The sequence below is a fragment of the Sminthopsis crassicaudata genome, chromosome 3, assembly GCF_048593235.1.
Source record: "Sminthopsis crassicaudata isolate SCR6 chromosome 3, ASM4859323v1, whole genome shotgun sequence".
Lineage (NCBI taxonomy): Eukaryota > Metazoa > Chordata > Mammalia > Dasyuromorphia > Dasyuridae > Sminthopsis > Sminthopsis crassicaudata.
In genome coordinates, this window is record NC_133619.1 from 1,480,885 (window position 1) to 1,505,500 (window position 24,616).

The following is a 24,616-nucleotide window of genomic DNA, read 5'->3' on the forward strand; positions in this document are numbered from 1 at the left end:
GGCTCCGGGAGCCGCAGTAGCGAGCCCGCAGGCCGGGAGCGCACGGGGCAGCTTCAGGGGCACCTGCTCCTCCCCCTCCCGGCCTCGGCGCCGCTCCTCCTGCACAGAGACCGCTAGGGGCCGCTCCTCCGGGGCCGCCTCAGCCTCCTCCCAGAGGTGCTCCCTGGAGCCCCTCACCGCTCAGCCTCCTCCCAGAGGTGCTCCCTGGAGCCCCTCACCACTCAGCCTCCTCCCAGAGATGCTCCCTGGAGCCTCTCACCACTCAGCCGCCTCCCAGAGGTGCTCCCATGGAGCCCCTCACCACTCAGCCTCCTCCCAGAGGTGCTCCCGGAAGCCCCTCACCACTCAGCCTCCTCCCAGAGGTGCTCCCGGGAGCCCCTCACCATTCAGCCGCCTCCCAGAGGTGCTCCCTGGAGCCCCTCACCACTCAGCCTCCTCCCAGAGGTGCTCCCGGGAGCCCCTCACCACTCAGCCGCCTCCCAGAGGTGCTCCCATGGAGCCCCTCACCACTCAGCCTCCTCCCAGAGGTGCTCCCGGAGCCCCTCACCACTCAGCCTCCTCCCAGAGGTGCTCCCGGGAGCCCCTCACCACTCAGCCGCCTCCCAGAGGTGCTCCCTGGAGCCCCTCACCACTCAGCCTCCTCCCAGAGGTGCTCCCTGGAGCCCCTCACCACTCAGCCTCCTCCCAGAGGTGCTCCCGGGAGCCCCTCACCACTCAGCCGCCTCCCAGAGGTGCTCCCTGGAGCCCCTCACCACTCAGCCTCCTCCCAGAGGTGCTCCCTGGAGCCCCTCACCACTCAGCCGCCTCCCAGAGGTGCTCCCATGGAGCCCCTCACCACTCAGCCTCCTCCCAGAGGTGCTCCCGGAAGCCCCTCACCACTCAGCCTCCTCCCAGAGGTGCTCCCGGGAGCCCCTCACCACTCAGCCTCCTCCCAGAGGTGCTCCCGGGAGCCCCTCACCACTCAGCCTCCTCCCAGAGGTGCTCCCTGGAGCCCCTCACCACTCAGCCTCCTCCCAGAGGTGCTCCCTGGAGCCCCTCACCACTCAGCCTCCTCCCAGAGGTGCTCCCGGGAGCCCCTCACCACTCAGCCTCCTCCCAGAGGTGCTCCCTGGAGCCCCTCACCACTCAGCCTCCTCCCAGAGGTGCTCCCTGGAGCCCCTCACCACTCAGCCTCCTCCCAGAGGTGCTCCCGGGAGCCCCTCACCACTCAGCCTCCTCCCAGAGGTGCTCCCTGGAGCCCCTCACCACTCAGCCTCCTTCCAGAGGTGCTCCCTGGAGCCCCTCACCACTCAGCCTCCTCCCAGAGGTGCTCCCGGGAGCCCCTCACCACTCAGCCGCCTCCCAGAGGTGCTCCCTGGAGCCCCTCACCACTCAGCCTCCTCCCAGAGGTGCTCCCTGGAGCCCCTCACCACTCAGCCTCCTCCCAGAGGTGCTCCCGGGAGCCCCTCACCACTCAGCCTCCTCCCAGAGGTGCTCCCTGGAGCCCCTCACACTCAGCCTCCTCCCAGAGGTGCTCCCGGGAGCCCCTCACCACTCAGCCGCCTCCCAGAGGTGCTCCCTGGAGCCCCTCACCACTCAGCCGCCTCCCAGAGGTGCTCCCTGGAGCCCCTCACCACTCAGCCTCCTCCCAGAGGTGCTCCCTGGAGCCCCTCACCACTCAGCCTCCTCCCAGAGGTGCTCCCGGGAGCCCCTCACCACTCAGCCTCCTCCCAGAGGTGCTCCCTGGAGCCCCTCACCACTCAGCCTCCTCCCAGAGGTGCTCCCTGGAGCCCCTCACCACTCAGCCTCCTCCCAGAGGTGCTCCCGGGAGCCCCTCACCACTCAGCCTCCTCCCAGAGGTGCTCCCGGGAGCCCCTCACCACTCAGCCTCCTCCCAGAGGTGCTCCGGGGAGCTCTGACGTGTGCCTCCACTGGTCCTTCCTGCGTCCTCCCTCTGCCCGCCCACACTGGGGCCTCCCTCATGGCCTCTGTCCCCGAAGCCCCGGCCGGGTCTCTAGCCGTTTGCTGGCCTCTCCGGCTCCCCCAGCATCTCCGTCCCCCATTTCCCAGGCTAAGAAGTGGAGGCTGAGCCCAAGGGAGAGTCTGGAATCACCAGAGCCGGGACAAAGGCGCCTCAGAGGTCAGACGCTCCTCCTCTGACAGATGGGGAAGGGAGCGCTGAGCGACCTGCCCCTCGGTGGGGCAGTGATGAAGCCGCGTCCCTTCCTCTCTGCCGGGATGCGGGCGCTGTCAGCTGGACCTGCAGCAGTCCTCCCCCAGGGCCACAATCTTCTCAGGCCCTCACCTGTGCTCCCAGACCAGTACCCTCAGGCCTCCCTTCCCCAGCGGATCAGCTGCCAGTCATGTGTCCAGCTGTGACCTCTGGCTCCTTGTCACCTCCAGGGCCTCCCTCTCAGCTCCCCCAGCCTCCCTTCCTCCCCTGGGACAAGGGAACACCATCTCAGCCTGGCTCTTGACCGCTCCTCCTCGGCCGTGCTCCAGGTGCCCGGCCTCCTCTCCTGATTTATGGCTGCCCAAGGAGGCTCCTGCCTCTCTGGCCTCCAAGCATGTGCCTACACGGGGCCCTCCTCCTGGAGCGCCATCTCCATCCCTGGCTGCAGAGCCCTGCTCAGGTGCTAGCTGTGCTTGGAAGGCACCTCTGGGTCCTCCTCCCCCTCCCCCCCTTTCCAGGGCCCCTCTGGCCTCTGCCCTGACCCGGAGGTCACTTCCTTCGGGCCTCTTTAGAGCCTTGCTCCCAAGGGAATGTGAGCGGGCCGGCTTTTCTCCTTGGGTCCCCGGGGCAGCAGCAGCAGGGCTGGGGGAGGGGCCCGAAGCTGCGCCCCCGCCCCCCCAGCTCTCCGGACCGAGCCTAGGAGCTGGCTGGGCTTGGCCCGAATGGCGCCCAGAGGCCCTGGATCCGGCCGGGCCCGAACCCCCCACTGTGCCCCTGGGGAGACCGAGGCTCCGAGGCTTGGGAGAGGGGGGAGGAGTTCCCGCAGAGGCGGGGGCCGGGGAGCGCGCTGGAGGGAGCCGGGGCCGGAGGCAGAGCGGCCGGCTGCGCGCTCCTTCCCTGGGTCACCTTGAAGGCCGGTCCGGGCTCCGGGCTCCCCCCTTTCCTATCTGTGCCCCCCGCGGGAGGGTGCCCGGGCCGGCCTGGAGGCGGGCTGGGGGAGAGGGGCCGCCCGGGCGGAAGCTGCCCAGGGGTAGGCGGGCGGGCGGTGTAGGAAGCGCAGCTGGCCCGGGGGGAGGCAGAGGGGAAAGGGGAGGGTGCTGCCCCGCTCCCCGAGGGGGACCCCATGCAAATGAGGAGCCGGGGGCCGCCAATGGGAGGCCGGGGCGGGGCCCGAGGCGGGGCCGAGGCGCAGTGAGGAGCTTCCCTCGGCCTGGGGGCGGTCCCCCGGGATGGAGGGGGCGGGCGGCGGGCGGCGCCTCGAGGCCCGGCCGGCGGGCTGGGCCGTCCCCCTCCCCCTTAACGGGTCCCTGTCCCCTCCCCGTCCGCCTCGTCGCGTCCCCCTCCCCCCCGCCCGAGCCAGGCCGGGCTCCTCGGCTCAGGCCGCCCGCGGGCCAAGTTCCTGGGCGGCTGCACCTCGCCCGGCTCCCCCGGCCGGCTCGTGCCAGTCTGCGGGCGCCCCCGGAGAGCCATGGAGGCCGCCCACCTGCAGCCCGCCGCCGCCGTGCTGCGGCGCTTCTCGGTGCGGGAGAGCTGCGGGCTGAGCCCCGAGCAGGTCCGCTGCAGCCGCCAGAAGTACGGGCTCAACGGTGAGTGAGCGCGCGCCCCGCGTCCCCGGATCCGCGCCCCTGACCCCCGGCCCCCGGCCCCGCTCCACTGGTCCCCGGCTGGACGGACCTCTGGGAGAGGAGCGCGGGGGGCTGCCCGTTCTCTGCATCGCCGCCCCCCACACTCGTGGCTCGGTGGCGGCGGGCTGGGGAAGGGGCTGCGCCCCCGCGGGAGCTGCTCCCCCTCCGGGGGCCGCCCCTGGCCTCCTGAGACCCGCGGAGCTGGGGGAGGGGGTGGCGCCCGAGCCCTTCGGGGCACAGCTGGGGAAACTGAGGAAGCCTCGTCCAGGGTCCCGCGCCCGGCGGGACCAGACCCCGGCACTGCGGTCGGGCTGTGGCGGGCCGGTTCTAGGCTGTGGCCACCCCCGCCTTCGGGGCCCCACACCCAGGCGGGAGGGGGCGGAAATGAGGCCCCAGGCGCTTCTGCGGCAGTCCCGAGCGGGGCGTGTGGGTGTCGGGGGCGGGGCGGCCTCGGGGACCTGGGGCTGCCTGCGTTGGGGGCTTCCGGCCCAGGGGAGTAGCCCCTGCTCAGCCGTCAGCACCCTGGCCAGCTCGAGCCGCTCTTCCTCGGGAGCTCTGCCGCCCTGCCCCCCCACCCGTGGGGCAGCTCCGGACTAGCTGAGCCGCTTCCCGAAGGCCTCCAGCCCGGGCCTGGGGGAGCCCTGTGACAGCGGCTGCGGCTAGGCCCAGGGCTGTCAGAGCTGCCTCCTACCCGGGAGCCGAAGGGCCTTCCGGTCCCCAGGGAGAGGGGAGGCTCCCCCAGGGCGGCCCCACTGCCTCCCACTGCTTCCCTGCCCCGGCCAGCCTCAGTCTCCTCCTCTGTAACTAACCCAGAGGAGGCGTGAGTGACTGGTCTGGGGGGGCTGTGTCCACACCCCCCTCAGGGTGGACTTTCAGGGCAGCTGTCATCTCCCACCCAGCAGCCCGGGACCGCCTGAGCTGGGCAGCTGGGATCACAACCGCCCCCCCACCCAGATGCACTTTGCCCCCTCCTCTGGGGCCCCCAAGTCCCCCCCATCCAAAGTCCCCAAGGCCATGGATGGGCATAAGCCCCCAACCCCCCCATTTCGGTTCAAGGTGTCCTTGGCGGGGCTCCCCTTGGGCGGTGGGCTTGTGCCCGCACCGAGGCAGGGCCAGTGGGCGCCTGGCTCCAGCTCCTCTGCCCCCGCTGCCTGGCCCGGGCTTCCCTGGGGGCCTCCCCCTGCCTCAGCCTCCTGTCCGTGGAAGGGGGCTCCCAGGTTGGCCGTTCTCCGGTTCCCCTCCTCCCTGCATCCCCAGCGCTTCCCATCTGGGATCGTGTGGCCCCTGAGGTCCCCCCCCCCCCAGCTCCTGGAGCCTGGCTCTGTGAGTGAGCAGCGCGCCCCGGGGTGCGCCAACTACACCTAGTGTTCTTGGCTGTGTGAGCCCTGTCTAGTCACTCAGCTTTCCCCTCTGTCAAATGGGCAGGAGAAGGCTGGCCCGGAGCTGTCCCGTTCCTCCGGTGGGCGCTGTGCCCACCTCGGCGGTGCTGGCGGGCCGCCCGGACCCTGCGGGTCAGCGCCTCCCGGCCCGGCCGGCCCCGCGGGTCCTGGCTGCTCACGCAGCTGTCAGGCGCAGGCCCGGCTCCCATTTGTTTATTGGAGCTGTCACTGGTGTAAACATTATCTTTCCGGGGCAGAAGATCGCCGCTCTTTCCTTTTTTTTTCACGTTCCTATATTTAGTTACCTTGGAGGAGGAGCCGGGGAGATATGGGGTGCTCGAACATTGCCCCCTTAATGGCCCCGACCCGCCTCCTTCCCAGCCTTGCACTCATCAGAAGGGGCAGGAGCCTTGGAGACCCCGCGGGGCAGTGCCCAGAGCCTCAGGCGGGATGCTTCCAGCTGAGGGTGGAGAGTCTGCAGAGTCCTGGAAAAGTTTGCTCTCAGCCTCAGTTTTCTCATCTGTGAAATGAGGACCAGGCCCTTTCTCTGGGGGTGGCGTGGAACTCGGTGGCTTGTGTGTAGGGTGGGGGTGCCTGGGAGGCCTCTGAGGGAGAGCTGACTGGCATCGGGGCTTGACCTCCCCCCGTGACGCCCGATGCCCTTCTAATAGCCTCAGAGCACGGGGCACCCTGGGTTCCCAAAGGTCCCCCCAGCAGAGCCCAAGCATTGCCAGCCTCCCCACTTCAGGCTCTCACCCCGGGGCAGCGCTTTGTTCTGGCCCCAGTGATCCCTGGGAGGTTTTGAAATGGGGGAGATGTCAAGGCAGTAGGAGCAGGGAATCATGGGCAGGGGGAGAAGGGATCATGGGCAGAGGGAGAAGGGATCATGGGCAGAGGGCGAAGGGATCATGGGCAGAGGGCGAAGGGATCATGGGCAGAGGGAGAAGGGATCATGGGCTGGGGGAGAAGGGATCATGGGCAGGGGGAGAAGGGATCATGGGCAGAAGGCGAAGGGATCATGGGCAGGGGGAGAAGGGATCATGGGCAGGGGGAGAAGGGATCATGGGCAGAGGGCGAAGGGATCATGGGCTGGGGGAGAAGGGATCATGGGCAGGGGGAGAAGGGATCATGGGCTGGGGGAGAAGAGATCATGGGCAGGGGGAGAAGGGATCATGGGCTGGGGGAGAAGGGATCATGGGCAGGGGGAGAAGGGATCATGGGCAGGGGGAGAAGGGATCATGGGCAGAGGGCGAAGGGATCATGGGCAGAGGGAGAAGGGATCATGGGCAGAGGGCGAAGGGATCATGGGCAGGGGAAGAAGGGATCATGGGCAGGGGGAGAAGGGATCATGGGCAGAGGGCGAAGGGATCATGGGCAGGGGGAGAAGGGATCATGGGCTGGGGGAGAAGGGGATCATGGGCAGGGGGAGAAGGGATCATGGGCAGAGGGCGAAGGGATCATGGGCTGGGGGAGAAGGGATCATGGGCAGGGGGAGAAGGGATCATGGGCAGGGGGAGAAGGGAACATGGGCAGTGGAAAGGGAGCACAGCAGCCTAAGTTGATCAGTGAATGGGAGGGGGGGACTGCCGGGGATCAGGCCCGAGGCCTAAGGGCTGGGGGGGGGGTTGTCCAGGCATCCGCGCCCTCGCCTTATTCCCCAGTGTGAGGGTTCTGAAGGGTCCCTGATGTCTGGGGCTGACTCACTCCCTGTTCAGCGCATGTGCCGGGGAAGGGGGGAGTGTCCAAGCCTCGCCCCCCCCCCTATAGCCTAGAACAGAAGGGCAGTGGGCGGCTGCAGCGCTGCCCCTCCACTTGTTTGCCCAGCTGGTAGCTCTCTCCCCTGGGCCTTGGCAACTGGGGCCCCAAGTGTGGCCGGGCCTGGGCTGCTCTGGGGGGATAGGGTCCCAGCGGGGCTGACCCTCCCCAGTCTCCTCGTGGGGGGCATCTCTGAGGGGAGCCACAGTCAGCCGGCTTCTGGCTTGTGTGGGCAGGCAGCAGGGCAGAAGAGGCAGGGGGGATGGGAGGAAAAGGGCTGCCCCCAAGTTCCGATCCCGACCCCAATCTTTGCTGTGGACGGCCTCGCTCCGGAGCCCTCGGCCCCCCCTTTCTACAAAATGGAATGATGCCCCGCTCTCTGAGGTTGAGGGGACATAAGCCTGGCCCCCCCCTCCCCCCCGGCGAAGGCCGGTTGGCTTCCTCTTCTGGGGGAGCCGCCAGCCCGGGGAATAGGGCAGTTAGGACTGGGTGAAGGGGCCCCACTTCCCTCCCCCCCCCCCTTGCAGTCTCAGAGCCTTGGTGCCCTGGCCTCGTGTTGGCATGAGGGGCTCTGGCTCACCTGCCACCCCCCAGTCCCTGGCGGGAGCCCCTTCTCCGCCCCCGGTGCATCTGCTCAAGGCTGATTCATCGGCAGCCGGCTTCTCTTCCCTGGTCCTCCCTCCCAGGCCTGGTGTGCAGGGGCTGCTCCTGGGAGTGGGCCTGGGGCTGGGGCTGGGGCTGGGGCTGGGGCTGGGGCTGGGGCTGGGCCTGGGCCTGGGCCTGGGCCTGGGCCTGGGGCCGGGGCTGGGTCTGGGAGTGGGCCTGGGTCTGGGGCTGGGCCTGGGCCTGGGCCTGGGCCTGGGCCTGGGGCTGGGCGTGGGTCTTGGGAGTGGGCCTGGGGCTGGGGCTGGGCCTGGGCCTGGGCCTGGGGCTGGGGCTGGGCCTGGGGCTGGGGCTGGGTGTGGGTCTGGGAGTGGGCCTGGGGCTGGGCGTGGGTCTGGGAGTGGGCCTGGGTCTGGGAGTGGGCCTGGGCCTGGGCCTGGGCCTGGGCCTGGGGCTGGGCGTGGGTCTGGGAGTGGGCCTGGGGCTGGGGCTGGGCCTGGGCCTGGGCCTGGGCCTGGGCCTGGGGCTGGGAGTGGGCCTGGGGCTGGGGCTGGGGCTGGGGCTGGGCCTGGGCCTGGGCCTGGGCCTGGGCCTGGGGCTGGGGCTGGGGCTGGGTCTGGGAGTGGGCCTGGGGCTGGGGCAGGGGCTGGGGCTGGGTTGGGGGCTTCCTGTCTTTAGGTCTGATCCCAGGGCCCATCCTGACTGAGGTGGGCGCTCAGGGCTCTTAGGGCCGGACAACAAGCTTTCCCTTTTCTTCCCGTCCCTTTCTGAGGAGCCGCCAGAGAACATTTAGTGGCCGCTGCGTTCCGGGGAAGGCTGGGAAATGGGAAGTGCACAGAGAGCCAAGGATAGGACCTGCCCCAGAGGTCTCTCTTCTTCTCCCACCCTCCACGGGTGGCTCCCCTAACTCCACAAGGCTGCCCGTCCCCTTCCTTGCGGCTCCTTTCCACTGGGCAATCGTGGGTCCCACCGAGGACCTCGTCTGGCAGTCGCCCCCCATTCCAGAGCTACATTCCCAGGCTCCCGCCAGGTCCCCTCCCCACTAACTAAGCCCGCCTTTGCCCAAGAGAGTGGCCGTGGCGAGTCCTTCACACGAGTGAACCCCAAGTTTTGGGGCCCGCCCCCTCTGGTGTCTACACTGGCTGCCAAGCCCCTCACCGTCCAGGCCTCACTGGGATTCTAAGCCGGATGGGCTCCTGGCACTTTACACACAAGGAGACTGAGTCCCAAAGAGGGGGAGCGCCCGGTGCCCCCCTTCCTGCTCCCCTCCTCCCTTCAGGGAAACCAAGTTCTAAACAAGCTCCAGAGCTCGCTGCTCTCTACCTCGGTCTCCTCGGCCCTAAAGTGGAGCCCACAACGGCACCTCCTTGTGGTGAGAACATTTGTCAAGGACTTGGCCCACGCCCGGCGCACAGTAGGTGTCTCACAAATGCCCCCCACTGAGCCCCCCAAAGGCAGGGATAGTGGCCCGGCCCGGAGGATCCCCACACCAGGGCCCCCACCGCGGGGGTCACGCTTGGCCGCAGCTTCCCAGAGAGGTGGGTGCCAGCCGGGGCACGCCCGGCTCCGAGCCCGGGCTTCCTGCACAAGCCCGGTTTCCCTTGGCTCCTGCAGTGCCAGCCTCGCCCTGGGCCGGAGACCGCCGCCTTTCAAGCCCACGGGTTGATTCAGTTCAGTGAACATTGATTGAACACCTACTGTGTGCTCAGCCTGTGCTAAGCCCTAGAGGTCTAGGGGCTCACGGGTGGGCGCCGCCTTCTTGGCCAGGCCAGTGATGGGTGCCTGAGGCAGACGCCACCCCCACCCCCAGGGAGAGGAGGGGGAGGGGAGAGAAGGAGAGGGAAGGGAATAGGAGGAGGAGGAAAAGGGAATGGGAGGAGGAGGAAGAGAAAGAAGAATTGGAAGGGGAGGAGAAGAAAGAGAGGGGGAGAAGAGGGGGGAATAAGAGGAGGGGAATGGAAGGAGGGAGGGTGAGAAGGGGAGGGGGAAAGGAAGGGGGAGGAGGGAGGGGAAGAGGAAGAGAAAGGCAGGAGGGGGAGGGGAGGCTGCGGAGCCTTGCAGGGGGGCACTGGGATGGCCAGGCTTGGGCAATGAGCGGAGCAAAGGGCGGCCTGCGGGGCTGCTCCACAGCTGGCGGACCCAGGGACTCCAGGGAGGGGCTGCAGCCTCGGGCGTCGTGGGGAGCCGGGATGACCTCTTGTGCCGGTTCTGGGGTCTCTCTCCGGCTGGGTCTGGTGGCTGGAGCTCTCTGAGGATGGGGAAGGGTGGTGTGTTTGCCCCCTGAGGTACATGCTGAGGAGTGTGCCAGGCAGTGGGCACATGGCGGAAGCCTCGGGCACAGGGCCTGCCCATCTCTGCTCGCCTCATGGCCCGGCCCTCGCCCTGTGTGCCAGCCTGGCCTCTGGGGGCTGGGGGGGGGGCAGGAGACCCCGAGGGCCAGGGGCCTTAGGGAGGACTCCCCTCAGGAAGGAGAGCTCCTTGTGGCCGGGCTCCTGCCCTGGGCTGGTCCTCTGCGGGGACCCCTTTTACCTCCAGTGCAGAGTCCTCGGAGACTCCTTCCAAGGGGAGGCTGTGGGGCCGCCACAGTTCTTTCCTGAAAGCTGAAATACCGGTCCTTGTTATTGAAGGAGGGAGGAGGGTGCCGGGGCCTGGGTGGCCTCCCCTGTGCCAGGAGTGCTCCCCGGGACCAGGGGTGCTCCTGCAGCACTAATCTAGCCTTGCTGCCCCGCTTTGGGGGAGGGGAAAGGTGGGTGACCCAAGGCCGCCTGAGCTGGGCTCGCCATCGCCGCCTCGCTCCCCTGGAGCCCCACTCCATCACCCCCCAGCATATGGGAGGGGCCGATTCAAAGACCCCAGAGGGTCCCGGACAACCCCCCCCCAACCAGCGAAACTGTCAAAGGGCTCCCTGGCCCCCCAAGATTCTGGGTTAACGGCTGTCCCCCTCCTGTGTCCCTAGCCTTTCTGACCATGCAGGGGGACAATTCTGCCCTCAGTGAGGATGGCCCGGGAACGTCGGGTCTCTGATCCCCCTCACTGACGCTGGAGCTCCAAGTCGCCCGTCCCCCCCACGAGGGCCGACCATGGTCGGCCGATGGCCAGAATCTGTCCCCCTCGACCCCTGCCAGCCTCGTGGCCGAGCCCAGAGAGTGTCCGCTCCAGCCTGGCGCTTGGGGCCGGCGTCTCGTCCGGCACAGTCGCAAGGCAGTCCGGGAAATCTGGCCATATTTGGCGCTGCCCGGTGGGGTTTCCAGGGAGATCCGGAGTTTATTTCTGGCTCCATCTGCCACCTGGAAGAAGCAGGGACTGCAGTGTTTGTCCTTGGAAATCTCTGGCTTGGCAATCCCCCCGGGGGAAGCTGGGTCGGCCTGCCCGCGGTCCTGCCATCTCAAGGGCGGGGGGCTCCGAAGGCTCCGCGGGCCCCTGTACACCAGCGCCGCCCCACTGCCCTGTGCTCAGCATTTCTAGCAAGACTTGTTCTGGGGGTGGCCCCCAGGGTCTTCCTGACCAGGCTGGTCACAGTGAGGGCCTAGAGGCAGCCAGAGCCCACCCTACCGCTGCCGCCTCTGCTTCTTTGGCTGCTGGGGCGTCCTTGGACCCCCGCCCATGGCTCCAGGCCTTCTTGGCGCTGGGAGGCCCCCTGCCCTGGCCCTAGCGGGCATCCACTCCTTTTTCTGCCCCTGCCTTCGGGGCCTGGCGTGGGCCACCAGCCAGAACTGGATGGTCACCCCGACCTTGCTCTCTTCTCCGATGGCGGTCAGGCAGACACCCTCCTCGGACCCAATGTTTCCATGTAGGGATCAGTGGGCGACCTCTGAACCATGGGGTGTAGGGCTCGGCCTGGGGGGCCCGGCGGCTTCACCTCTGCCCTCCCTCCCCCCGGCTTTCTTCACCCCAGACGATGCACCTGAAAACTTTTCATTTTCCAAATATTTTAAAATCCCTGATTCTCCTTCTGGGGGGGTCCTCCTGCAGGAAGGCCCTTTACGGCCCCTAGGCACCATGGGGAAGGGGCGCTCCTCCTGTCAGGCACTTTCTAAAGCAAACCCCCTTGGATCACCACAGTGACCCCCTGGGGCGGGCGGGAGGAAGTGGCCGGGCCCTGCTCCCCACGGCCCCTCAACACCTGCGGGCTTCTTGGCCTGCCTCACGGCCCTGGTCCGTCTCTGGCGCTTCAGTCAGGATGCACGGGACCCCGACTGGAAGCTGCCGGAGGGCAGGCCCGGCCTGGAGCCCCCCCCCCTTCACTTATGGTCTCTTTTCTCTTTGCCGATTTCTTTCCTGCACCTCGCCTGAACCCCCAGAACTCCCGGCGGAGGAAGGTGCGTGAGTAGCTGATGGTGCTCTGTGAGCTCCAGTGTCCGTTGTCCTGGGGGGTACGGGTTCTAGGGGCCATGCTGGGGGGTTGGGTCCTGGAGGGCACAGGCCTGAGGGTACGGGTTCTAGGGGCCATGCTGGGGGGTTGGGTCCTGGAGGGCACAGGCCTGGGGGTACGGGTTCTAGGGGCCATGCTGGGGGGTTGGGTCCTGGAGGGCACAGGCCTGGGGGTACGGGTTCTAGGGGCCATGCTGGGGGGTTGGGTCCTGGAGGGCACAGGCCTGAGGGTACGGGTTCTAGGGGCCATGCTGGGGGGGGTCAGGTCCCGGACCTCGGACCACTTGCTTTGGCCTGTCTGGGTCCTGGGGGCCGGAGGACGAAGCTCCGCTGGGTTGGCCACACATCCAGTCAGGGGCTGATTCCAGGCCCGGGGCTGGACCGCCTCTCTGCTGGGGGGGAGGGGACAGGCCCCAGGGGCCGGAGCTCGGGCCCCCTGGGCAGGGGCCTTCCAGGCCTGGCCGACTCCGGTCCCTTGGCTTTCCAGGGAAGTCCCTGTGGGAGCTGGTGCTGGAGCAGTTCGACGACCTCCTGGTGCGCATCCTCCTCCTGGCCGCCTTCGTGTCCTTCGTGAGTATGGGGGGTCCGGGGAGGGCCCCTCACCCCCTTCGGCTCACCCCCCAGCACTGTGAGGGCGTCCCGCCCTCCGCCTCCTGGGCGGAGACCCTCCCTCTGACCCTGCCTGGCTATTGCCCCTGCTGACCTCTTTAGGCCCTTACTGTGTGTATAGGGCTCCCACCCATCTGCCGGGCCCTGGGACGCGGCTCTCTGTGGGCACCGCCTTGGGTTATTGGGCAGCTTTTTTTCCCTGCTGAGGCACTTGGGGTTCAGTGACTTGCCCAGGCACACAGCCGGGAAGCGTTAAGTGTCCGAGGCCAGATTCGAACTCGGGACTTCAGGGCCGCACTCTCTCCAGTATCGCGCTGCCCTGCTTTCTGGTAGTTTAACCCAGCCTGGCCGCTGCCCACAACCCTGGCACTTGGCTGAGAGCGCGTGGGCAGTGGCCGTGTCTGTGCCCGGGCTAAGCGCTGAGAGGTGAGAAAGGGGGTCCTAGGCCCCTGCGAGGGGGCCTCTACAGTGAGAGGGAGGAAAGAGGGTTTGGGGGGAAGATCCGCTTTGGAGCAGGAAGAACAGAGTTAGGGGTGCCCTGGTGGCCAGCGCGCGGATGAGTCGGGGTCCGAGCAAGGGCCATTTGTCCCCCAGCAGGTCCCGGCCGGAGGTCCGGCCCTCTTGCTCTGTTTGGGAGGCACCAGGCCCTGACCCCCGGGTACTAAAGACCTGTATTACCCGGCTCTGAGTGGGGGGCCGGCCGGAGGACCCCTTCTGTGGAGGGAGGTGGGAGACCGCCCATCCTCTGCCAAGGGTGGAATGGGGGAGTGAGAGTGACAGGGAGGGGCCAGGGAGAAACCAGGGGAGGGGGCCCCGGACTGCAGCCCCTCGAGGCGGGGCAGCTGTGGCTGCTCAGTATCTGTGTCTGCATCTGCCAGGCTCCAGGGGAGGCTGCCAGGTGCCCCACTGGGATCGAGGGTGGGGGAGGGGCTCTCTCCCCTGCCTCTCCTGACCCCAGGCCCGGAGCTGCAGCCCCTTCTTGCTCCCCACACCTGCTGCCCTCACAGGCGTGCCCCCTAGTGCCTAGCCAGGTGCTGAGGGCTCTGGGTGTGGGCGGGGGCACTCCATTTGCCTGGGAAATGAGAGGCTCCCTGGAGAGGGGGAGGTCACCTTGGAGAGGAATAAGGCATCTCTGGGAGGCTGAAGGCTAGCTCATAGGCAAAGAGATGCAAATCTTCCCCCCTTCCCTCCAGCCTGGCTGCCCTCCCCCCCCAGCCTGGCTGCCCTCCCCCTCCCACCTGGCTGCCCTCCCCCCCCAGCCTGGCTGCCCTACCCCTCCCACCTGGCTGCCCTACCCCTCCCCCCCAGCCTGGCTGCCCTCCCCCTCCCGCCTGGCTGCCCCCTCCTCCTGCCTGGCTGCCCTCCCCCCCCAGCCTGGCTGCCCTCCCCCTCCCACCTGGCTGCCCTCCCCCTCCCACCTGGCTGCCCCCCCTCCTGCCTGGCTGTCCTCCCCCCCCCCCTCCTGGCTGCCCTCCCCCTCCTGCCTGGCTGCCCTCCCCCTCCCACCTGGCTGCCCTCCCCCTCCCACCTGGCTGCCCTCCCCCTCCCACTTGGCTGCCCCCTCCTCCAGCCTGGCTGCCCTCCCCCTCCCGCCTGGCTGCCCTCCCCCCCAGCCTGGCTGCCCTCCCCCTCCCACCTGGCTGCCCTCCCCCTCCCACCTGGCTGCCCCCCCTCCTGCCTGGCTGTCCTCCCCCCCCCCCTCCTGGCTGCCCTCCCCCTCCTGCCTGGCTGCCCTCCCCCTCCCACCTGGCTGCCCTCCCCTCCTGCCTGGCTGCTCTGCCTCAGCCTCACTCCCAGATTCCAAAGCTGGCACTGAGGGTCCTTCTGCCCTGACCCAGCTCCCGCTCTCTGGTCCCCAGAAGGTCTGTACCCCGGGCCCCTGGAGGAAGCCTCCCGGGCTGCAGGCCCTCAGCCCCCGCTCTCCCTGCCCTCTCTCCCCGGCCGCCTCACTCTGGCCATTCTGTCCCGGGCCCTCGCCCCTCTCCCATCCACGTGGCCGCCCAGGCTCCGTGTCCCGAGATGAGATATCAGTGACTTCCTGGTGGGGCCCCAGCAGAAGGCTCCAGCTCTGTTCCCCACCGCTCCCCTTCCTGTGGTACCACTGAACTGCTACTTCTTCTAAACAAGCATTTATTAAATGCTTACTGTGTGCCAGCAACAAACATCTCATTTTGCCGAGACTCCAAAGGGCGGGGGCTCCAGACCGTGTCAGGAGGAGCCTCAGAAGAATTAGCAGCTGGGACCCATCCCCGAGTCAGAAGCCGCATTTATCATAGTAATTGTAGCCGTGGAAGTGGGGGGGGCCGTGCCCCAAAGGGATTCGGCGAAGGGCCGAGTGCAAGAAGAGAGATGGGGGCTTCCTGTCACTGACAGGTTGATTTTAGGTTTAAATGGAGAACTGAAGAGGGGCCTAGAGGGGGGTTCGCAGAGCAGTCTGGCCGCATGGGACCCCCTTTCTCATAACTGTCTCAGAAACTTTATCACCGACCCGCAGATTGTCATGTGCCAGTCGGTGCTGGGTTGTGGAACTGCAGCGCTCCCAAAGCCAGGGTGTTGCTGCACTTTCTCTAACCGCTGGGGGAGAAATAGATAAACCTCCTCCCAGGGCTGGGGGCCTTTGGGTCATTTCTACATTTCCCCTAGAAGCTGCGCCCCGCCAGTTTGATCATTTCGTAGGACATCTCCCATCTCTGTGCCTTTGCTCAGGCAGAGCCTCATGCCTGCAATGCCTTTCCCCACTCCTCTGCCTCTTAGAAGTCTGATTTTCCTCGGAAGCTCATCAGCACCTTCTTCCTGGAGCTCTTCCTGACCCGGCTTCTGCTCCTCTGTCCCCTTCCCTCCCCTGTAATTACTTTCCTTGAATTACTTTGTTTTTTGTATATGTCATTTGCCCCATTAGATTATTGTCTGTATCTGGTCTGTGTCTGTGTCTGTATCACTGCTTGTTCTGCATTTGTTCTGTCTGTGTCAATGTCCGTGTCTGTATCAGTGTCTGCATCACTGTTCTGCCTCTATGTCTGTCTGGGTCAATATCCATGTCTGTATATGTATCTATGTCTGTGTCTGTCCCTGTGTCACTCTCTGTTCTGTATCTATGTCTGTGTCAATGTCCGTGTCTGTGTCTTAACTGTGCTTAGTTCCGTTCCCTGTCTATCCAGTAACGTGCAGCTCGCTCTGTGTGCATGGGCTTGGACTCCGCCGCCTCCCCAGTCTCACAAGCTCCTTGAGGAAGTGTCTTTTGCCTCTTTCTGTGTCCCTGATCTTGACACAGGGAGGGTGATCTGTAGACGATTGTTGATTGGTTGTTGCCTGTCCTTGTCCATATTGGTGTCTCTGTCCATGTCGGTGTTTGTGCTGTGTCTGTGACAATGGGGATTTGGTGGAACTTGGTGTAGTGGGACACGAGTTCGAGTCCAGGCTCTGCCACTGATCCCCGTGTGACCTTGAACAAGTTACTTCCCTTTTTTGAACTTCAGGTTCCTCTTCTGTAAACGAAGGGATGGAGTTAGCTGACTTTTGAGACTCCCCCTCCCCATCTCCTGGAGTCTGCGTGTTGACCCAGGACTGGCACCCCCTCCCCCTCGCTGCAGCATTGTACTGGCGGCAGCGAGGGACTCGTGGCACCCCCCACCTGGAGGCCACGGTCAGCTGCGTGCGCCTGGCCCAGGCAGCCCCTTCTTGTCCCTTTCCTAACTTAAAGAGGCCTGGGGAGGCCTGGAGTCTGGGACACTTGGCTTTTATTCCAGCCTATCCTTTCTTTTGTTTTCTGACCTTCAGCTTCTCTTTGAATTTCCCTGGTCCCCCTCCCCCCAACTCCTTTTTGCCCTCGGGAGATGCACGGGGAGCCCAGAGATCCCTCCCAGGCCTGGCATTCCTGAGCTCCAGGAGGCTGCTCTCTGGGGCCTCTACCCATCCACTCTCCCCAGTCCACTTCCTCCATGAAGCCCTCTTAGGCTGTTCCAAGCCCATGCGGTCCCAGGGGCTCTCTGGCCATCCCTGAAGGCTCTCTGGCCGTCCCGGGGGGCTCTCTGACCGTCCCAGGGGCTCTCTGGCCATCCCAGGGGGCTCTCCGACCGTCCCAGGGGCTCTCTGACCGTCCCTGAAGGCTCTCTGGCCGTCCCGGGGGGCTCTCTGGCCGTCCCAGGGGGCTCTCTGGCCATCCCTGAAGGCTCTCTGGCCATCCCGGGGGGCTCTCTGACCGTCCCAGGGGCTCTCTGGCCGTCCCGGGGGGCTCTCAGACCATCCCAGGGGCTCTCTGACCGTCCCAGGGGGCTCTCTGGCCATCCCGGGGGGCTCTCCGACCGTCCCAGGGGCTCTCTGACCGTCCCAGGGGGCTCTCTGGCCGTCCATTGGTCTCCTGAGCTCCCTCACGGTCTGTTGTGTGGGTCAAGCGTCCCTTCCCTCTCTGCGGGGGCCACCTGGGATTCAGCCGAGGAGCTGCTTTTCACATGGCCTTGCACCTCTTCTGTCCTTGGGATTCCTCCCTGTTCCCTCCTGCCTCCTGGGTCCTTGTCCCTGATCCCCGGGACTGTGTGGGAGCCTGAGGGCAGGGCCTGCTGGGAGCCACTGGGGAGGAGGCTTAGGGGGATGGACCCCTGGGGATGGCTCACATCAAGGTCAAATCTGCAGGATTCCAGGCTGGTTCAAGCTTTATCACTTCCATCTGACAGAGGAGGAAACTGAGGCAATGACCCAGTGGTAGACAAAGTGCCCAGGAAGAGTCCCAACTTGGGGGGGGGGCTCAGAGACCTCACAGTCCGAGACCCAGAGAAGGGAGGCTCAGGGTCAGCTGGCGGGTCAGCAGATGAAAGGCCGGGGGCTCCTTTGCCCCAGCCATTCTCGCCCCAGGGGGCTTGGCACCTCGCCTCCCACTCTCCCGTGGGGGCTCCCGTGCCTGCGTGCCCACCCGCTTCTGTTTCTGCAGGTCCTGGCCTGGTTTGAGGAGGGCGAGGAGACCGTAACGGCCTTCGTGGAGCCCATGGTGATCGTCCTCATTCTCGTCGCCAACGCTGTGGTGGGGGTCTGGCAGGTGGGCACGTGGCGGACTGAGGTCGGCCTTTGAGACTGGTGCAGGCAGGCAGACGGAGCTTGGTGGAGGCTGGGAAGGAGGAGGCTTGTCCACCCCTCGTGGCCACAGGTCGATCCCTCCCTCCGGGTCTGGGGCCGGCCTGCGCAGGGCAGGGGCAGGAAGCCCTGGGGATTCTGGGGTGGCCCCCGGCTGCTCCCCGCTGAGGCTCTGAATCACCCTGGCCCGGCTGTGTGTCCCCCGGAGACCCAGAGCACCCCGGGATCCTGGGGGCCTTTGTTCCAGGACATGGCTTCCCTCCCTGCCCCCAGTGCTGCGCCAAGCTCACCTTGGAGCAGCCAGTGCATTTCCTCCAGCCTTCCCAGAGGCCCCGGGCGCCCCCCTCCCCGGGTGCTGACCGGGAGCCCTGCCTGTGCCGGCAGGAGAGAGAAATGCAGAAAGTGCCATCGAGGCGCTGAAGGAGTATGAGCCGGAGATGGGCAAGGTGATCCGCATGGACCGCAAGGGCGTGCAGAGGATCCGGGCCCGGGACATTCGTCCCCGGGAGACATCGTGGAGGTGGCAGGTGGGGGCCGGGGCTGGGGGGGCGGGGGGGCGCAGATACCCAGTGCACACTGCGTGGGGGAGGGGGCACAGCGGGGGGGCACGTGGGCACAATGTGCTGTGGGGGGGTACCTGGGTGGGCACAGTGTGCTTGCAGACAGGGTCCCTGCAGGCTTGGGGTACAGAAGGGACCCCAAGTTCCCCCCACAGAACAGCCTCAGGCTTGTCTGGGAGTAACAGGGGGGTCCTGGGGGCTGAGGGAGGCCGGGCTCCATTGCTCCTCAGTAAGGAGGCTTAGAGCTTCTGGCAGCTCCCAGACTCCGGCCCCCGGGCCGACCCTCAGCCCTACCCAGGCCCGGCCGTGACGGGCCCACCGGGAAGCCGCCGGTTGTGGGACTGCTGCAGAGCTCCTGGGCTGCCAGGAAGAGCCAGGCGGGCCTGGCAGGGCTGAGGGCTCGGGGCTCGCCTTGGCCAAAGCCCGACTCTGGGTCTGCTCTGGCTGGAGGAGCTCAGGACCGACCCGTGCCGAGCGCCAGGGTGGGCACAGGCCGGGAACGGCAGCTTGGGGCCGCAGCCCCGCCCCCCAGGCCGGGCGACCCCGTCGTGCCCCAGTCAGGAGCCCCTGCCAGTGCTGCACAGTGGCCTGGCCCCCCCCCCCAGCCTGGGGCAGGAGCCGGCACAGTGGTGGGGAGGGGGCCGGGGGGCTCCTTGGGCCTGCCGCTGCAGGCTGGCCCCACTCTCCAAGGCGGGCCCTCGGGGGCGGCGGGCAGAGGTGCCCTCTGCCTGGGCGGGCGCCTCGGGAGGCGTCGGCGGCTTCCTCCTCCCCCAGGCTGCTTCCTGCTTCCCCTCCCCCCTCTGGCCAGGCCCGGCTCCCCAGGAGAACCCCCGGAGGACTGTGGGAAAGTGTTTGCTGTGGCGACGGACGGCCCTCGTGGCCGCTTCCTGCGCCTTCCCGGATCCGGGGCTGGCTCACATTTTCCACTGCCTTGACTCAGCGGCCCCCGAGCCGTGACCTGAGCCGAGCTGTTCGGTCTGAAAGAGGAAAAAAGAGGGCCCTCTCCCTGGGGTTCCCCTCCCCCCGCCGGGGTCCCCCTTCCCCAGGCTCCCCCTCCCCCCTGGTGTCTATTCATGGCTCAGGGAGCCAAGACAGGTCCCCCCCCCCCCCCCCCCCCCGCTGCTGCCCTCAGTTTCCCTCCTCTGTCAGAACCTGACTGTCAGCCCCTGGTAGGCTTGTCCTTTGACCTCTGACCCCCCTTTTGGGGGTTCCCAAGGCCAGTGTTTGGGGCCCCATGGAGGGGTCTGCCCTCCTTCCTGCCGCTCCCCGAGGCAGACAGAACTCCTGTTCCAGGCGGGGTCCTTGCTGACACCTTTCCCCTGCAGGGCCAGAATGGCCTGGGCCGGAGACGGGGGAGGAAGGGGGGCCCGGCCTTCCTGGGGATGTCCCTGGCCCAGTTATGGACCCTCCTCCTCCCCCCCCTCCTCTTCCCCCCCTCCTCCTCCCCCTCCTCCTCCTCCCCCTCCTTCTCCTCCCCCCCTCTCCTCCTCCCCCTCCTCCTCCTCCTCCCCCTCCTTCTCCTCCCCCCCCTCCTCCTCCTCCCCCTTCCTCTTCCCCCCTCCTCCTCCCCCCCCTCCTCCTCCCCCTCCCTCCCTCCTCCCCCCCTTCCTCCCTCCCGGCTCAGTGTCCCCCTCTCGGAGCAGGAGCCCCAGCCGCTCTGCCCAGCCCTGACCTCTCTCTCTTAAGCTCCAGCCTCACCTGGACTCGGGAGCTGCCTGGCACTGACGGGCCGGACAGAGCTCCTCACCTTTACCCCCGAGGCCCAAGGAGGCGAATTCGCTTCCCCCGGTGTGCCCAGCCCGCGGACGCGGGCTCAGAGGAGGGTCCTGGGCTTCGTTGGGGGGGGGGGCTCGGCAGGACCGGGGGGGGCTCCCCTCTCTGACCGAGGCTCCTTTCTGGCTCCCTCCCCTGCTGCAGTCGGGGACAAGGTGCCGGCCGACATCCGCCTCATCGAGATCAAGTCCACCACGCTGAGGGGTCGACCAGTTCCATCCTGACAGGTGAGGGGGGGGCCTGGGAGGATGTGCGGGGAGCACTGAGGAGGAGCGTGGAGAGCACCAGGCAGAGCTTTCCGGCACATTCCGGCTCCAGGCCCCTGCTCCTGCTGGGGGGGGGGAGGGGAGGGAGGTCAGAGGGGGGACCAGGCCCCCCCCGGGGCGCTTTGGGAAGTGGGCAAAGGGGCTCTTGCCGGCTTCTGACTCAGGGGCGCTTGTGTGTGTGCAGGTGAATCCATGTCTGTGCTCAAGCACACGGACCCCGTCCCCGACCCCCGCGCTGTGAACCAGGACAAGAAGAACATGCTGTTCTCGGTGAGTCCGCGGAGGCGGGTAGAGCATGTGGGGGCCAACTCCTCCCCACCCCCCGTCTGGGACAGCCCCCTTCAGTGTGATCACGGGGGTCCCCACTTCATGAGGCTCCGGGAGCTGTTGCCCATGAGAGCCGCTGGGGACCATCCTTGTGGCTCTGGCGTGGAGCCCGTGGGGGAGCCACATGGCTTGGTAAAGGCAGAGTGGGGGCTGGGGGCTGGGCCATGCCATCTGTGCCATGGGGAAGGGCCAGAAGATGGGGAGCCTCCACCCCCCCCCACTCGGCGTCCTCCGCCGCAGATGGCATCTTTAAGTGGCCCGGAGGAGGGCCGGGCGCCCGTGGCTGCCCAGGCCGAGCGCCTCCTGTGGGCAGGTTCCTCTCGGGCCCTCTCAGACCCCGCTCGGGCAGGGGCCAGGAAATGCGGTCCCAAGGGCCCCCCACTCCCGGTCCCCCCAGTCGGGGGAACCCCAGGCTCAGTGCTAGCTGCTCGGTGAGCCCCGCTCTGACCACGGACAGTGGCCCTGCCCCCCCTCCCAGGCTCAGGCCCCCCCGGGGCCTCTCCCCGCCGGTCACTGAGCGCTTCCACCCGCCAGGGCACCAACATTGCTTCGGGAAAGGCCGTGGGGGTGGTCGTGGCCACGGGGGTCTACACCGAGATCGGCAAGATCCGCAACCAGATGGTGGCCACGGAGCCCGAGAAGACCCCGCTGCAGCAGAAGCTGGACGAGTTCAGCCAGCAGCTGTCCAAGGTCATCTCCATGATCTGCGTGGCCGTCTGGGCCATCAACATCGGCCACTTCAGCGACCCCGTCCACGGCGGCTCCTGGCTCCGTGGCGCCATCTACTACTTCAAGATCGCCGTGGCCCTGGCCGTGGCTGCGATCCCCGAGGGCCTCCCCGCCGTCATCACCACCTGCCTGGCGCTGGGCACCCGGCGCATGGCCAAGAAGCACGCCATCGTCCGCAGCCTGCCCTCCGTGGAGACCCTGGGCTGCACCTCCGTCATCTGCTCCGACAAGACCGGGACCCTGACCACCAACCAGATGTCCGTCTGCCGGGTGAGTCCTCGCCTCCTCCTCCTCTTGTCTGTCTCCAGCGGGAGTGCTCCTCTGGAGGTGGGACACGGCCGCACGGGGCGGCTGTCGGGAGGTAGCTGGGTGGGCGGCACGCCAGCCGGGGTGGAGGGTGGGGGGTGAGGTCAAGCCCGGCCCTGAAGGCTCCCAGCTGTGTGACTCCGGGCCAACCGCCTCTCCCTGCTTGCCTGAGAAATGGAAAAGGAAATCATCTCCCCTCAGAAACCCCCCAGGGGGTCATGGCCTGGCCTTCAGGCTCGGTGGGGCCTGGAAGGGGCAGGCGGGCCTGGGGGCCCCCCTGCGGCGGCTCTGGGCAGTCTCTGTATTTCTTGGCCCGAGGGTGGGCAGGCTGCTGCCGGCAGGGGAGGGGCTGGGAGGGCCAATGGGCTCTCCCCGTGGGGCGCTTCCATCCCTTTCTCAAGTTTGGGGGGCCCCCATGAGACTTCAGTTTCTGGCCACCATAGCTGTGATAGGACGGTGGGGGGGGGAGCGGTGCTCTAGGCTGACCAGCTTATTCTTGTCCCTGGGACCCCAGGCACTAATCTCTGCTGGAGCCCCCCCCCTTGTCCTGAGGGGCCCTGGTTCTGGCCTGGGCCCATCCATCATCATAGACCACATAACGTTTGACCAGGAGTTTCCTGTGGGGCACTGGGGATTGTAACCTGAGGGGCACCGGGGATTGTAACCTGAGGGGCACCGGGGATTGTAACCTGAGGGGCACCGGGGATTGTAACCTGAGGGGCACCGGGGATTGTAACCTGAGGGGCACCGGGGATTGTAACCTGAGGGGCACCGGGGATTGTAACCTGAGGGGCACCGGGGATTGTAACCTGAGGGGCACCGGGGATTGTAACCTGAGGGGCACCGGGGATTGTAACCTGAGGGGCACCGGGGATTGTAACCTGAGGGGCACTGTTGTTACCTGGCGGCGGCCCAGGCCCCGACACCCGGCCACCCTGGACTTGGAGGGTGACTCCCAGCCCATCCCCTTACAAAGCCCTGGGGGAGCTGAGCAGAGTAGCCCCTTAGGCGCCCTGGAGCTGTGGAGGGCCGCCTGGCCCCCGCCGCTGCCCCCTCCGCGGGCACCGGGGCATTCTGTGCTCACTCTGGCAGCCGGCCTGGCTGCTCCGCCTGCACCAGGCTGTTCCAGGGCCGGCCCCGGGGCTGTTAGCTCGGGGCTTCCGGCTGGCACGGGGGCCGGGGGCGCCTCACTGCCTCCCTCCCCCGCCCCGCCCTTGGCTCAGAGGCGGCTCCTCTTGGAGCCGGGCTGGGCTGGGCCCCTATTTACCTGCTAGGAGTTCCCCGGGCAGGGAGCTGAAGGCATTGTTCCCACCCTCTCTGGGGACAGCTGTTCAATATTGACCTTGGCAGCTGGTGGCCGCCCCGGGCGGGGTGTCCTTCTGACCAAGGCCACCTCAGCAGGAGAGGGAGCCCCTCCCCCCCAGAGCCCCCCAGGCCTGGAGGCCGTCAGCGCAGGCCATCTCCCCTGCCCCCCGCTTTTGCCCGCCTCAGCGCTGGCGGCTGCCACCTTGGCACAAGGAGAACTTTGCCCAAAGACAAGAACAACAATAACATTAGGCCCTTGGCTCATTTCCTGGGCCCCTTCCCAGCACCTCCCCCACCTCGCCCAGGAGGAGCTGGGGCTGGGGAGCTCAGCGGGCACAGGCCCTGCCCTCAGAGAGCCTTAAGGGAGGCAGCATGTGCAGGGCGGGGGGTCCGAGCCCCCTCTGAGAATGGGGGACGGTGGGCTGAGGGACTCCGAGGGGTGGAGGCCGAGCTGGGGCCTGGTGAGGGTTTGCCAGAGGGAAGGAGGCCCGTAAGCTGGAAGAGAGTAAGGTGGGCGGGCTGTGTGGCACAGTGGATAGAGCACCGGGCTAGAGGCAGGAGAACCTGAGTTTGAATGTGCTGGCGGGGCCTGGGCAAGGCACGACCGCCAGTGTCCTCAGAATGAAAGAAAGGGGAACTCTCTGGGGGCCTCCCTTGACCCGTGCAGGGCCGCCCAGAGAGGCTGGGCCATGGCCCCCAAGGCCAGCAGCGTTTCACTAGGACTGTGGCCAAGTTCTTGGGGGGGGAGGTGAGGGCCTGAGGCCGGAGGCCTGATCTCCTCCCAAGGACAGCTCTGACCCCAGCCCCCTTCCCGGCAGGTCACCAGATCCCCCAGCTCTGCTTACTGGATGAGACCGCACAAATTATTCATTTGCTTGCCTGGAACTTTCCCAGATGTTCCATGAGATTCTGGCCCAGGGTGGGGGAGGAAGCTCCTGGGCCTGTCCTTCTGTGCCCCCCCAGGCCTTTCCTCACCATCTGAGCTCAGCTGCCCCCCCCTTCCCTCGGCCTCTCTCTGCTGGGAGAGCAGGTATTGGGCTCTGAAGGCCCCTCACGGGCCCCCCACGGGAAGGGTCAGAGGTGGGATTCGAACACAGGTCTCTGCGGAAGACCATCACTGTGGGGGCTGGAGGAACAACGGGCGGGGCCGGCCCCTGGCAAGGTGCTTGCAGACTTCCTGTGGTCAGGGAACATAGCCTGTGCTCTGCAGCCCGGGTAGCACGGCGCTGCATCCCCCCTCTGAGCTTTTGCAGCCCGCTGGCTCCTCCACCAGGCGCTCAGCCTTCTCCTGTCTCATGGGAGAGAAGCTTCTGGCAGGCGGCCTATGGTGGTTTCCTGTTGCACCTTGTCTCTCAGCCAGACCCACCCCCTCCACCTCAGCCCCAAAGGGAAGACCCTGCCCCTTCCGGCCCCTCCTGCCCTTCTCATCCCCTCCCCCCTGCCCCAGCACTGTGGTTCCTCTGTGAAGACAAGTGATCCCTCAGGGGTTGAATGTATGAACTGGAAGCCTCAGAATAAAGAAAGAAGGGGGGGAGGAGGAAGAGGTCTGACCCTCTGTCACTCCTCTTGGTCCTGAATGCCCTCACCTTTGGCTCCATGTGCCTGAGACGTTCTGAATGACTGGTGGCCAAGCCACCTTGGCTGCCCTGTTGGAAAAACTCTGGTGCACAGCATTGGTCTAAGCCTAATTGTCACCAGGTTACTTTCCAGTTTAATCAACAGGTTTTGTTTTGTTTTGTTTTGTTTTGCTTTATCAAATTGGATTTTTTTTTTCCTTAGGCAGTTCATGTTT

General features: G+C 66.9%; 1 protein-coding gene across 1 annotated transcript in view; it reads left to right on the forward strand.

Annotated features, from left to right (window-relative positions):
* Positions 1 to 3,490: 3,490 nt before the first annotated feature.
* Positions 3,491 to 24,616, forward strand: part of ATP2A3 (ATPase sarcoplasmic/endoplasmic reticulum Ca2+ transporting 3) — a 50,988-nt gene continuing 29,862 nt past the window's right edge. Inside the window, 10 exon segments of the mRNA XM_074297775.1 lie at positions 3,491 to 3,738; positions 11,816 to 11,833; positions 12,373 to 12,455; positions 17,419 to 17,523; positions 17,945 to 18,055; positions 18,058 to 18,085; positions 20,036 to 20,099; positions 20,102 to 20,118; positions 20,342 to 20,427; positions 21,019 to 21,483. Coding sequence (XP_074153876.1) covers positions 3,621 to 3,738; positions 11,816 to 11,833; positions 12,373 to 12,455; positions 17,419 to 17,523; positions 17,945 to 18,055; positions 18,058 to 18,085; positions 20,036 to 20,099; positions 20,102 to 20,118; positions 20,342 to 20,427; positions 21,019 to 21,483 — 1,095 coding nt within the window. The 5' untranslated portion in view covers positions 3,491 to 3,620.